Source organism: Tyto alba, unplaced genomic scaffold (genome assembly GCF_018691265.1).
Source record: "Tyto alba isolate M040663 unplaced genomic scaffold, T.alba_DEE_v4.0 Super-Scaffold_8, whole genome shotgun sequence".
In the NCBI taxonomy this organism is placed as follows: domain Eukaryota; kingdom Metazoa; phylum Chordata; class Aves; order Strigiformes; family Tytonidae; genus Tyto; species Tyto alba.
The window spans coordinates 11,371,825-11,387,289 of NW_024881329.1; the positions used below are offsets into that span (position 1 = coordinate 11,371,825).

General features: G+C 37.9%; 1 protein-coding gene across 1 annotated transcript in view; it reads right to left on the reverse strand.

Moving 5' to 3' along the window:
• SPON1 (spondin 1) overlaps positions 1 to 15,465 on the reverse strand; it is a 192,893-nt gene that overhangs the window by 123,509 nt on the left and 53,919 nt on the right. Inside the window, exons 4-6 of the mRNA XM_033006905.2 lie at positions 7,429 to 7,502; positions 6,616 to 6,738; positions 3,394 to 3,542 (exon numbers count right to left, since the gene is read on the reverse strand). Of these exons, the coding sequence (XP_032862796.1) occupies positions 3,394 to 3,542; positions 6,616 to 6,738; positions 7,429 to 7,502 (346 nt within the window). The remainder of the gene's footprint in view (positions 1 to 3,393; positions 3,543 to 6,615; positions 6,739 to 7,428; positions 7,503 to 15,465) is intronic.

Consider the following 15,465-nt stretch of genomic DNA (forward strand, 5'->3'; position numbering starts at 1 on the left):
TGGCTCCAGGCAGAATTAACCACAAAAATTGCCTTTCTTGTGTTTTCAAAAACCTCAAAAGCAGCCTGGGAGGGTGATTTTAAGGAATTGCTTCCTCCTACCACCCCACAGCAGAAGACTAGGAGGATGACAGTTTGGGGAAATAAAGGTAGAATAAGAAATGGAAAAGGGTGAAATGGTTCCTTAGATAGATAGGGAAGTGTGGGGAAGGAAACAATGCTACCAAACGTCAAAGCAGGCAGCAATATTAGAAGGATGAAAGTGCAATTAAAAAAACAAAACAAAACAAAAAACACACACACAAAAAAAAAAAAAACAAAAACAAAAAACCATTAAAAACAACAACAACAAACAATTAAAAAAAAAAAAAAAAACAACAAACAAAACAAACCCACAAAACCTTGAATGAAATGTCAGCAAATTAGCTTCTGGCATTACTAACTCTGTTGTCTCTGTTGTAGAACTTTACCTCAGTATCTCAAAAATATTAGCACATCTTAAACACATGATGTAAAGAAACAAAAAGTCAAACTCAATAAAAATATTATAAAGTTTGTTGATACGCTTCATTGTTCTAGGTAATACCCAGTTATAGCACTAGTTCATTGCCTGGATTAGACTGAACCAGGAGAATCAGGGCAATTACTTCAGGTTTGACACAATCAGACAGGCCTGATGTTGAAATGAACTGCAACATTCATTAAATTCATGTGCAATTTCAGCAGCCCCTAAAATTGTAGGAAGTTAGCTATTTTATGTATTCTAAGTCACAATCAGCTCTGATCTGAAACCAACGTATAAATACATCTTTTTGCAAATACATGGCACATAATTACAAAGAACCCAGAATTTGGAAAGCAGAAAGAGTCATGATTTTCATTCTTTTCCATATTTCCTTCAAATTCACTGCCTCTTCCACCAATGCTTGGTCAGACCTTTCACAACTACACCTCTACCTGTGCTTCATCCCATACTCTCCCCATGTCCTTGCTGCTTCTGATCCAGACCTAACTGTGTAGCTACAATTCAGATACACCAAACCCTTAGTTATAAAGTGTTTGTAAAGACTGCACAAAGAAATTCTCTCTTTTTTAGTACAAAGATACTTATTAAGCCAATTTTATTTGTTTCTTGTGGACCTAACTATGATAAAAATCTTGATTTCTTAAGTATGCAACAATAGTTATAAAAATTATATGTGGTATATAGAATACACTGCTGAAATTTGAATCCATTTGGATAATATTTCTAGGATAAAATTCAGCCACTTCTCAGCAAAGATGCAAAGGCAAGTTATCTAGGATCAAGGCCTACTTTCTAGTCCCAGATATGCCAAAGGTTTATTATAGGAGACAATGAGAAGGTATCCACGATCACATCTCTCCCTCACATTCAATATGCTTTTCCCCTTCATATTCCTTACATAACCTTTTAATATATTGAATAATAAACTAGTGTTATTTTATCTTTCTTGGTTTTAGGAGTTTCTGGTCAAATACACTAGCTGTTCTTATACCATGATTACATACACAAGCATCACAAAATACCAACTGAAATTTAGAATGTAAAGCCTTTTACTATACAAGTTTTCTTGTGGACAAAACAATCTTTGAGGTTGTTCTACATTGTCTGTATAAATATAATTGAACCTTTTTTAAATCTCTATAACTCTGTTTATAATCTAAGTGTTATACAGGAGGCCTTGAAATACCATCTCTTTATTAATCAACATTGTAATTTTAAAGCTTTTGGTAAAGCTGACTTCATATTCAGAAGTATCAAATATAGGAAAGATCTACACAAATATAGCAAAAATTATTGTAGGTACATAGGGTTTCTAATATATGTTCAAAATTAAGAAAGAAATACCTGTTTTTCTCTGAAAAACAGATCTGTAAAACAAATAATTAAGGAAAACATGCTTGTACTACATAAATAATGATTAATAGGGAAATACATTTTTGTTCATTACTGAAGTGTAAAGTGTTATTTTCCATTCTCATATTTATTTTGATTTTATTTTTAAAATTTGTACCTTATAAAAAGAATGGGCATTGAATGCTTGAAACACAAATAACCCTATAAAATTCCAGCTGTTTTGAATTCTTTAATTCTCAGTGCATTTGGCATAATCAGAAAGTGTCCCAGAAACACATTCAAAATACTGCATTTAATTAAATATTAAGTCATACCTCCCACAACCTGCTAAAGGCTGGCATAGCTAAGCAGGCACATGAAATGCCAAAACAAGCCCTTTGGCTCCCATTCTGCTGTTGTCTGCAGTGTGTCCCTGATACCACCACCCCCCACCCCCCAACTAGTCTGCCTAAGACTAGGCCTTCTCCTCACTTGTATCACTTTTTCAGTTTGGGGGGAAAAATCAGGAAAGTGGAATCAGACAGAGACTCCAGTAAACCAGATCTGCCTTTTACTTTTCTGCCATTAACATTTTTTACTGAATGCTGTTTCCCTTCTGCTCCTGTCTTGCCTGTACAAGGTGATAAGCTATTAGGGATAATTTCTACCTTCTCTCCCATGTGGAGCAAACCATAACTATATATTACATATGCACTTATGCATATATACATAAAATTGTATGTATAGCTCTATTATGTGTAATAATATTTACATTTTTTTCTGTCTTATAACTGAGCTCAGTTTCCAGTGAACCCTTAAATTTTGTGGAGATAGACATCTTAATAATAATAATCACCATGTCCTGGTATATTTTATTTGGTGGTTTGTTACTTGATGTAACAAAATGAAAATAATCTATAAACTATTTGAAAGATTGATTTTTGTTCAGTTGAATCAATCCCCTGTAAGACAATACACTGTAAAGGCTCTTTTGCCATTAAACCATAATCTTGATTCATCAAATTTTATTAGTGCAGTTGTGTAAAGCTTTCCTGCTCAGCAACAAAAATCGGCTCATTCTTCTGTAAGAGCATTTTTAACTTGAATGAATCTGCCAAAAATTGCAAATAAGGTGCTTACCAGAAAAACAAAATAAAACACAAACCAAAAAAACCCTATAATATATTATAAACTAAAAATCACCAGTTTAAAAGGGAAAAAGGCATACTGCTTGCTGTCTTCATGGTATTTCTGTAACAAACTCTAAGTGTCTTCATTATTTTACTTTTCTACCTCTGATTTATGCCTTGCATGACACATAGATTTTCCAAGTTCAGAACAATGCAATTTATTTGTCCTTTCACAGACTAGAACTTTTGCCAGAGTAAGAACGAGTCTAGAAAGACAGGCAGATCTCCTAATCTGCCTAACTGAAAATTAGCCAGCAAAACAAAATTCATGAACATTGTCAATGAGAAATCATTCCCAGGACAAAGTAGGATACATTTTTTAAAGTATGAACTAAATTACACCTACTTGCTGTCGAATTTCTTCTTCCATCTTTACTGGTGACCCCAACTCTGCAACTTGTTTGACACCTTCACTAGCATATCCTCCATACTCCCATAGGATGTAGTTCTTCGAGTGAGAACTACCAATGATCGCAGACCAGTGGTTGGTGCGTCCTGTTAAAGGGGGGGGAAAAATAGATCTATCATCAAGACAGCCTCAAAGAATAATTCCTAATTTTATAAAGTGAAAGGTTTGAAGTACCCAGTCTTCACTAGTACCAAGCCTTTGCATGCGTTGCATGCTATCACTTCTCCTTACATTGATAGACCATATCTCTAGAGTAATAAGAACAAGCTTATTGTGAACCACAGAAATACAGCATAAAGTGTCAGTAATTATTGGATATAACAGCACAGGCAGAAATGGTAAGAAATGTTGTATTCTGGCTAATCAAAGAGCCCCTTCCCCTCCCGAGATAGGTTTAGTATATTTTTTTTTTCACCAAAGACTTCATTTCTTCAGGAAGTTTAAGAATCCTTTAATTTAAGGTTTCCATGTAAAATATTTTTGTGGATGAAACCTACAAGAGAAGACTTCAGTGGTCACTCAAAGATTTAACAGCAAGTCACTTCTTTACTGAGGGATACTGGTTTCTAACAGTACACTAGATTTGTGTTTGAGTGGTGACAGCAGATTACCAGCGAAAGGTAGATATAAGTATGATTATATGACCATTAAATGTTATAGATTTTTGTTTATAGCTTTGTGCCCAAACATTATCAAGCACAGAGCTATAAAGGGCTTACCTTAGCCCATTATAGGCTAGAAACCTCCATAGCCAGAAACCTCCCCCAGCAGCTTCTTGCTGAAACAGAGGTGAAACATTTTCTTTCTATGTGTAAATGGTGTCCCGCACTTCTTCCAGGAAACTTATGAAATATTGATAAATAACTGCTTTTATTGGCACCAACATAGCTGTTTTTTCTGCTTCCACATACTTAAATTATACATGTCTCCTTCCCCCACCCTCACCCCAACCATTAGTAGGGATTCCCTTTAATTTAGGAAGGGAGCAAAGAAGTGAATTTTAGTGTTTCTGTATTCACTGAGTTTGCTTGTTCAGTGTAAGAGTTGTAGAGCTAGGCAAAAGGATTTCCGTTCTTGTTTCTTGTCTTGTTGAACAGAAAAAGAAAAAAATGTAGTAGTTTAAAGATGAAAATGTTAGAGAAGTTTGATGGAATTGAAAACAGAATCAAGCAGAAATAAGGAGTCACAGAAGTCCCACAGTACTGGAAATAGAAATTATTTCACTTAAGTGTCAAATAACACTCTGCAAAGATATGGGCTTAAAGGAAAAGGATGAGAAAATGAACTGCTCGCATAAGCAGACAGTATGATAACAGTGCAAAGACTGTAGGAGATGAGGGAGACAGAATGATGGAATGAGACTATATTTAACATTTTTCTTTGCAATGAAAAGGGTAGAGTAGCAGTAAAAAAAGCTGAAAACTAGAATAAATGAATGAAAAATGAACAATGAAGTAAACAAAAGGAATACAAATGTAAGATGTGAAAGGTGGGACAATGAAATTGAAAATGACAGTAGAGAATTGAATAGATAAAGTCAGATGCAGGACCCTAATCACAGGAGAATAGAAAATAGATTAGAAATAAAAAATGAAGTCCAATGGTAGCAGAAAAAAGCTAGAGAACTGTAGCAAGCAGAATAGATAGATGAGGGAGATGACCTCGCAACACAGCAAACAAATCCTTCATAGTTTCCCGAGTTCTAAACTTGGACCAAAATACACCTACTGAGCTCTGAATTATAGTAGGCTTGATGTTTTGAGAGTCCATTAAAGCTAGTCAGTAATTGAGCCCCAAATGGAGGATTAAACCAAACTAAACCTCCTCCCTGTCCAGGCAATAGTTGAAGATACTACAGTTTCAGAAGATGGTTTCTTGATCTAAGATCTAGTAATTGTTCCTTAAATATATACTAGCACCTTGTCAAAACACAGAGATACTGTCATTCACCTCCAGTGATGGGACCACCACTTTTGCCCATCTTTCTTCCTAACACACAGGTCTATCCCACAAGTCATAGACAGCAGCTTTCCCTGAAACACAGTTACACTTACTGAAACTTATTGGAAGAGAAGGTTCCATATAGTCCCTATAAAAGAAAAATGTATCACTACAGAGAGGAGCTAGAGTGCCTTTAAGTCTTTAGTGAAATGGATAATGAATTGTTTCATGTGCTCCAAAGCTGCTCACGCTCCCTATGCTCAACAGATCAAGGACATCTAATGAACTTTGCAACCAGAGCCCAGCCTCTTCCACTAAACACCTCTCCCTAAAGATATTGGCTTTGAAGAGAAAGAAGCTGGCCCACTTACTTGCCAAAATAAGTTGTCTGAAATACACTATATCTACCCTAAACGTTTTAGAAAACTTGTACAACATTCAAAAATATTTCACTCCACACCTTGAACCTCCCATTTTTGATGAGAATGAAGAGACAACTCAATGTAGTTTCTCTAACCTTTTCTTCTAAACTTCAAAGCAACTTCTCTACATTAAATAATCTGAGCAGAACAAGGTCAGAGCTATTTCATATCACAACTCCAGTGTCACCATCCAATTCCTAAGACAGCAAATCCAGGACACTCAAACCCAGGACATTCAGAAACTTTAAAACCCTCAGACAGGCAAAGCTCAGAACACATATTTTATCTGTCTATTGAACAACGACAAAAATGACAGAACATTCTAAGGTCTATACAGCTAATGTCCTTCAGCAGCAAGATTCAGGGCTCACAAAAACTAACTGGAATCTTTCAGGAGACTTTGAAGGAAAATATACTGGCATGGTTGTAAATTAAAAATTTTAGTCTGTTATCCAACCTTTGTGGCCCTTTCCTTAAAACTTAATTTCCTTGCTGTACATTATAAGCCAGTCTAGACTTGTATTTAAAAAAAAAAAAAAAAAAAAAAAAAGTAACCTTTCTCACCACAAAGAAATCTTGAAAGTGTACTCTCTTACACACCTCAGTTCAAAATGTCAGGCAAATCAATAGAATTCATTTGTCATGTACAGCATTCACAAAAAGTCCCATGGATTTTCAACACTGAACATTAGTATTAGCATACGTCATACTTTACACTGCAGAGCTGTAAATAAGTAATGCATCATACAACAAACTCCAACTGTTTTGACAATAACAGTAAAAGAATGATACTTACGTGGAAAATCTTTGGGATGTGTTTTTTCTGACCAGTTTCCATAAAAAGTTAGCCTGTATTTGGCAGTTCCACAGGCACAACAATCTAAAATTGGTTTGTCAGTCACACCTTCTGAGGCTGAGTCTGAAAAAGCAGCATAGTACCCATTAATAACAGTTACAACTCAAAATCAACAGATGACAGCACAGTTGCCATAAAAAGTACTCCAATAAATAAATCTGAGTTAAACACATATTTTTTTGTTTCTTTTTTGGGATGGGCTACACTAGACTAAACCAGAATCCCGAAATACCCAAATCATATTTCTAATTGGATATGATGATTTAAATCTAGAGTTTTATATAAGAAGGCACCACTATTCCAGTCAACTTCAGATTCAAAATGGGTTTCTTTCTGGTTCTTATCAGATATGGACAAAACCTCAGCTGATCTCAAAGCAAAGTAGGCTTGAAATTTCTGGACAGCCAAAGCGTATAAATTCTCCAATGGGATGCAATAACCAACCAACTGCAATTCTTAGGTTTAGGAAAGGATGAATATATCCCAGAATTAAATAAACTAAGTGTTCTGGAGACAAACAAGTTTCACATGAAGACCAGGTAAAAAGATACGAGTATCACATCTAGGGGAAAGCAAGGAAGATTTATGAGGAACAGTATACGTGATAAGGAAGAACATAATTGAAGAGGAGATACCAAATTTGAACCTGGATGAAAACGTTCAAGGCCTCAAAATTTTAGTTTGATATAATGAGTTAAGAGAAATAAGTAGAATGTGACAAGGAGGTCAGAGAGATGTTTTATTTTATCTTACCTTGTTCACAAATTTTTTTGGTGAGAGAACCCTCATCTTGAAAATAAATTATGCGCTTCTGCACAATACTGGCTCTATAAAGAAAAAACAGAGTTTTGAAAATATTTATTCCTTAAAGGAAGGAGAAAATACATGATAAAGTAGCAAAAGGACAGAATTGGATTCCTAAAACCTAGGCATGTTTCCTTCAGACAATACATATATACAATTCAGGACTACAGATAGGATAATTTTAGTTCAACTTGCATTTCAATTTCATTACATTTTACAGAAACTTGGAATGTTATTACCTTTAGAGAAGTGATCATAGTGAGGATCTGTGATCTTGAAATGCATAATGATCAACTGAATATTCAATATTTCTATAAAATCTTATATCAAAATACTGAGATTATATTCAATTTCAGAAAAATTGCACAGCTAAAGCAAGCAGCTGTTTGTAGAAAATTACATGGCATTTTGAAGACACAAATACTTCTGATATATGTCAGCATTTCAGTGCAAATACCATGTAAAACAGAAGTTAGAAAAAGAGCTAGCATAAGCTAAAGTCTTTAAAAGCAATTATAAGGCTCCAAAAGATGAACCACTTTAAAATTAATTAACTCTAAAATATTTTATTAAGACCCATAGTTCAAACAAAATGTAATTTTATAAGCCTCAGTTTAGCAGGGGACAGAGAGTTTGAGTCTTAAAATGATACAGAGAAAACCAGTTACAGTGCAATTTTTTTTTTTTTTACAGCCGGAATTGTACAGCTGAAATTTAGCTAGTTTTTAGCCTCCCATCTGAGAAACCATAGACTGAATTGTGCATCAAAGATCTTCAAGTCGGCAAAGCAACAAACCCAAGTTCTTCTCGCACATTTTTATCATAACTACCACACGTTAACTGTTAGAAAAAATAATCAACTGGAAAATATGTTCATATGGCTCAGGTGACCTATTCCAGTACTAAATAAACATAACTAACTGCTTTTACCATTTTTCAACTATAAAGATTTAATTCACATGTAAACTTTCCTCCTTTTTATAAGAAAACAGAATTTGATTAAAGATATTCTTTGGACAGAAAGTTTTCTGAGAACACCCTTTGGAAGCTGGCACTCTTCTCTGTTTACAAATAAGGGAAAACACTCTTCTAGCCACATTTTGTACCGTCACTTGTATTTAAATACCAAGGACCAGATTCTTGTCTTACCTCAACTTTACAGTCAAATAGCTATCTTTACCTCACTAGAGTTATTCCTCACTCATACTAGTAGAAGTGAGAAGAAAAATAAGACTATATATGCTTAAAAGTGGTGTTGTAGTGATGTAAACCTTTCTTTGCCATGTCCCACACCATAAAATTATCAAAAATAACATTGCAATTTTACTGTGCTTTCTTTGCCAAGATACAAGGTCAGAGTAGGATAGGAAGGCATCCTTCATTTTTCATTATGAAGCTGCCAGGAGAATAACTGGGTTTTGTAAACCTCTTAAAGCTAGAACAAACTGGAAAATGTGCAGAAACTACAGCTTGCTCTCATCCTTAATAGGACTAGCATCTTCTAAAGTAAGATGTGGTAAAGGACAATACAAGCAACCAACCAAGGCTGTGAAAAAACAGTGTGAAACAGAGGAGCAAGACTGACTTTTACAAAAAGCAATGGCATGATCTGCTAATATTTGGTAAAGGGAAACTCCTAGACCTCATCTTTATGAGATAGTGTTTACACTAGGGATAAATATGAGCCTGTAGCAAATAATAGAAAGTGAATAAAACCTAGAGTTAATTAAATCTGTCTTTTATTAATATGACAACTGTCATGGGACAATTTAAATGGTGCCAAAAGAGACTGACCAAGTATGTGAGAAGCAGAATGAAAGCTTTCTGAGAAACATTTTTCAGGGTTTCTGACAACAAGGGAAAAAAATAAAACAAACAAAACCACCAAAATAACTACTAGCAAGAATATGAGCCCAATGGCTGGCCTGTGACAGTGGCATGCTAGTTTAGTTTTTCCAGCCTTCACATTCAAAAAAAAGAACTTTAAAGACTTTTCGGATGCTACACCTCAATTAAGAATTGATACTTTCACACAGACTCAATGAAGCACATACAGTTTTTGATACAAAATCATGGTTCTTCAAACACTGTACCATAAAACTGGAAAACAGTCATGTAGGATGATTAATAAAATGTAAAGTAACAGCAACCTGAGCTGAAACATACATGTATTGTCACAACTCACATATTGTCAAGATGCTTTAATTTCTTATACGCTGGCCAGTTAATTGAGACTGGGCCAATGGCATCTTCACCGACATCCTGGATGTCAGTTTAAAAAAGAAAATACAAAGGAAGGATCTTCCTGATTGTTGTCTTTGAATACCTATCAGAAAGATAAAGAAGAGACAGAGCCAGATACTTCTCAGATGTGCGTGGTGGTAGGATGCAAAGCAATAGGCAAACGAACACAAGAAATGCCATACAGACACAAGGAATACCTTTCTCACCACAAGGATGGTCTAAATGATCAAACACTGGAACAGGCTGCCTAGACAGCCTGTGCAATCTCCACCTCTGGAGCAACCTACTCAACCTACCTAATGTAACAATACCTACTTCAAGCAGGCAGGTGGACTAAATGACTTCCAGAGGTCACTTCCATCCTAAATTGTCATATAAACCTATACTTTAGATATAATTTTAAAGAACAGGTTTTCCAAAGCTTATTTAAGGAAGAACAAACAAACAAACAATACACTCAGACAATCCAAACAAGAAATCAGCTGCTTAATAAAGCAGCTCCTGAATCTGCAGATAACAAATACATTACAAGTATTTTATTTCAGCAGCAGTTATTTTAGAAATAAAATGTAGAAACATTGTTTGAAGCCTGAAGTGTACTTATATTATTCTTTTTGCTGCAGTTAGCTTGTCACTGTGAAATGTCAAGGGAACGGTTCCTTTTCTAACAACAAAAGCTCCACAGCTTTCTGAGTCACTGTCTCTTCAGCTGTGTTTGCAATTATATATGGAGCCAATAATCTAAATGGAAGTTTTGTTATTGATTCCAAGTGGAAGAGAATATGTATATTAGATGGCTGCATAAATACCAAAAGCAAGCACACAGGTTTACAAATACTCAGATAAAAACAATATTAAATTAATTATTAAATATTGTTTCAATAATCTGCTTCTAGATTGAAGACAGACCGAAGTATATGATCAAGGTATTTACCTAGCTTTTATCGCTACCTTTGTTTGGGTTTTTGTTTATTTTTTGACATGTTTTATGCCTCTATACAAGGTCAGATTTGGACTAAAAATTCTTTCATTCGCTTCTGAGGTTTACAAAAACAGCTTTAAAATGGAATGAGTAACTTTTACAGAAAGGTAAGAAAGCTTTTAAGAATTTACACAAGGTACACGTCTGCTTAGAGTCTGCATAAATCCTTCCTGCCCCTTCCAACATACAGTACTGTCTGAAGTTTATGAGGAGATCTGATTGCTTTCCCCTGCATATCAACAGATTTAAGTGGATCTTTAATTGACTTATTTCTCTTTTTAACTGCCAGCATACCATGGAATAATAAAGAAAAAGGAAAAAACATCAATCCAAAAATCTGTTTTCCATTATCTTCAAAGTGATGCTTCTGGATTTGTGTTAAAGCTTTTCCATCACCAAACTAAGAAGTAAAAACTTATGTTACAGGTATATATACACCTAGCAGCAGCTAGTTTTATTTAAACAAACAAACAAAAACCAAAACAAACAAACAAGCAAACAAACAAAAAAACACCTCCCCAAAACGTTACTTATTTCTGGTTTGTAGTTCTCTCAGCAAAATCAAGGAATAGTCAGTAGCTTCTGCAGTATTTGTTTTGGCAATACTACTTCAGAATATGGTAGGTTGGGTACAAGCAGGTCAGAGTCTCTGTCCTGCCCAGGTTTGGTCAGACCATATCTAGGCATGAGGGGAAGACTGGAAGACTTCCCTGGAATAAGAAGGTTCCTCTCCAGCACAGTTCTACAATGATTGTTCCATCCTGCTGTGAAAAGCTCTATCAAGGTCACATAAATTACATTTGGCATATAAACAAATAGGAAATGTCAAAAACCATATAAATTCAGAGCAACATTCAGAATGCTACAAGTCATACCATAAACAGAGTTAGTTTGTGCAGCTTTTTTCTTTTCTCTTCCATAAAAACAGCTTTATCTTTCTTACTGACTAGTCCAGGAATCAACAGAAATACTCTTCTTTTAAATTGCCTCTGTGAGTGTAATGATGTGACAAAAGAAGTGAGGAAGAGTATCTATAAGAATAGTTCCTATCACATTTTTTAAGCTTACATCAAAACTATTAAAGTACAATATTAGAGCTGCATTTTAACAAAACAAGTCTTGCCAGAGCTAGTGAGAATACCTTAAGTTTCACCTGGATATTGAGAAATCACCTAGATACTGAGACATCATGGCTTCACTAAGGGCAAATTTGCCTGACAAACTTGGTGGCCTTCTACAAGAAGTTGGCGGATAAGGGAAGAACAACTGACATCATCTACCCAGACTTGTGCAAAGCTTTTTCCACTGTCCTACACAACATCCTTGTCTCTAAACTGGAGAGGCTAGGATTTGTCAATGGAGTTCTCGGTGGATAAGGAACTGGATGGATGGTCACACTCGAAGAGTTGCAGTCAATGTCTCAATGTTCAGGTGGAGAGCAGTGATCAGTGTTCCTCCAGCCTTGGTGTTGGGGCCAGTGCTGTTTAACATCTTTGCCAGTGACATGGATGGGGGGATTGAGTGAACCATCAGCACGTTCATCTATGACACCAAGCTGCGTGGTGCGGTGACACACTGGAGGGAAGGGATGCCATCCTGAGGGACCTGGACAGGCTTCAGAAGTGGGCCCATACAAACCTCATGAAGTTCAACAAGGCCAAGTGCAAGGTCCTGCACGTGGGTTGGGGTAATCCCAAGCACAAATCCAGGCTGGGTGATGAGTGGATTGAGAGCAGCCCCGAGGAGAAGGACTTGGGGGTATTAATGGATGGAAAACTGACCCTGAGCCAGCTGTCTTGGGTTGAGTGAGTGGTGGAGTTTTTTTGGTGGCAGGGGAGGGGGCTATCGGGGCAGCCCCCTGTGAGAAACTTCTCAAAGCTCCCTCAGCTCCACCTCTGCTTGGAAACTGAGCCAATCGGCTGCGCCTCTGCGATAACGTATTTAAGAAGGGACGTGGTGATGTGCAGTTGGACTTGTGAGGAAGAGTTGCTGCAGCTGCGTGAACACCAAGGTCAGTGGAGGAACGGAGGAAGAAAGGAGGGGGGAGGTGTGCCAGAGCAGAGACCCCCCCTGTATCCTGTGGTGAGATGGCAGGAAGATCTACGGTGGAGCAGACATTGATTTATGGCCTCTGGTTTTTGCTTGGATGATCAAGGTGCTGTGCCCAAAGAAGGCCAGAGTCTTGTGGGAAAAAGCATCCCCCACTGCTGTAATTCAGCGCTGGGAGGATTGCAGCATGCGGGGGTGTCCCACGCCGGAGCAGCACGGGAAGGGCTGCAGCCGTGGGAGAGAATCCAGATGGAAAAATTTAGTGACCCATGACAGAGCAGCATGGGGAACGCTGCAGCCTGTGGGAGGGACTCACATGAGAGAAATTTTGTGGAGGACTGTCTCCTGTGAGAGGGGGACCACAATGGAGCAGGGGGAAGAAGTTGCAGAAGCTCCCCCCACCGAAGATGGAAGCAGAGGCAGCACTGACTGCACCCCCCATTCCCTGCCCCTGCCCCACTGGGGGAGGAGGTAGAGATATCGGGAGCAGATCTGAGCCCGGGAAGAAGGGAGGGGAGCGGGGAAGGTGTTCTCAAGATGTGGCAATGCTTCTCACTGTCCTACTCTGTTATGTGTTGTTAGTGTCTATAATAAATGTATGCTCTTTTTTCTTCCCCTAACGAGTCCGCCTTTTGCTCGTGACCATAAAGGGTGATTTTTTCCCCATCCTGGTCCAATCTCAAACCCCAAGCCTGGCTCTCTGTCCTTTCTTATTGCTGGAAGAGAAGGCTGCATGGTGGTTGGCTGCAGACCAGGCTCAAACCACGACAGCAGCCCAGAAAACCAGCCATATCCTGGGCTGCATCAGAAGTGTGGCCAGCAGGTCAAGGGAGGGGATTTCTCCCCCTCTGTTCCGCTCTCGTGAGGTACCCCCCCACACCCCCACACCCCTCCCTGCAGTGCTGTGTCCAGCTCTGGGGCCCCCAAAATCAGAAGGACATGGACCTGCTCAAGTGGGTCCAGAGGAGACCACGAAGATGATCAGGGGGCTGGAGAAGCTCCCCTGCGAGGCCAGGCTGAGAGAGCTGGGGGTGTTCAGCCTGGAGAAGAGAAGGCTCCAGGGAGACCTTATAGAGACCTTCCAGTACTTAAAGGAGGCTACAGGAAAGATGGGGAGGAACTCTTTACCAGAGGTTGTAGAGATAGGACAAGGGGTAGTGGTTTTAAACTGAAAGAGGGTAGATTCATATTAGATGTAAGGAAGAAATTCTTCCCTGTGAGGGTGGTGAAGCACTGGAACAGATTGCCCAGAGAAGCTGTGGCTGCCCCGTCCCAGAAAGGTTTCAAGGCCGGGTTCGATGGGGCTTTGAGCAACCTGATCTAGAGTGGAAGGTGTCTCTGCCCATGCCGTGGGGGTTGGAACTTGATGCATGCCTTGAACCTGAATGGGACAACATACAAGGAACACTCTAAGCAGGTCAGCCCAGACTGCAATAATCCTTGAAGTTTAAAGGCAACAAAAGGCTGGTTCAGTTGTAATCTTACCAGCTTCAGATTATTATGTGAAGGGAACATATTGTTGGATATTTGACTAGGTTAAGAAAAGGTAAAGGCTGGGTGACAGAGCTAGGTTTGAATAAGGATTGATGAAGAAGAGATTTATAAGCATGGGAATTGCCATGAGGATCAGTTGTGAATTAGTCATCTAAAGAGTCAAAGGAACAAGAATCACTAAGATGCATGGGATAAGGGAGATTCAGCAGCTAAAACAACAGCAGACTTGGGACATATGAAGCAAACGGTAATGGCTGTTACTAGAGAACAACAGAAACAAAAGGACCAAGAAATAAATGAAGAAAGAATAGCTAAACATACTACAGGAAAATAAAACAAAACAAAAAACTATTATGGTTAAGGAAATAAAGGGTACAGAAACAGATGTTAGGAGATGGATCAAAAATTGTCTGAGATATGTATAGGAAGGATAAGAACAAAGTCTAGTCATATCCCTTTACTGCAACAGCAGGTTGTCACACTGTGGATGTGATTACATATAGATTATACAGATTAGCTCCCCAAAACAGTCTGAGGTAATGAAAGTCCTTGGAAGTGACCGATTTCTTCTCAAAGTACTTTGAAGCCTTTCCTATAAAACAGCATAGTGCAGCCGGGAGACAAAAAAAAACACAACAGTATCAGGAAGCCTTTTGCCTCTGTGGGGCTCCTGAAGTCTTGTTGACCCAGATAAAGGTCATAATTTAATGGAGGAAGTGATCACAACTATGCATAAAGGACTGGGGATTAAGGAAAAGCTACACGGTCTGTATCTCCCTCAATCATCAGGACAAGGCGAGCACATGAATAGAACGATTAAAGAAGCATTGTAAACAGTAGTAAGTAGTAATGGAAAGGATTAAGATGATAAATTACCCTTCATATTAGGAGCCTTGAGAGGCAGGCATGGATTAGGAACTGGAATCCAGCCCTACCAAATTTTATTTGGAACAAAAGTGCAGTAAATTAGATTATTAACTTCATTAGAAACTCCAAGAGGAAGATGTTTTAACATGGATAATTGAGATACACCAAGTACGATTAGAGATACAGGAGGAAATAGAGTGAGGGATCAGACACTGTAGGGAAAAGTAGGGGTGCTCCTTCAGATATGCGTATGGGAATCAGGTGAATCAATTATGGTTTTGACACGGACAACCAAGAAGTGCAATTTAAACTTTTCCAATAGTTGTTTTCAATTTTGAAACTGTAGCAAC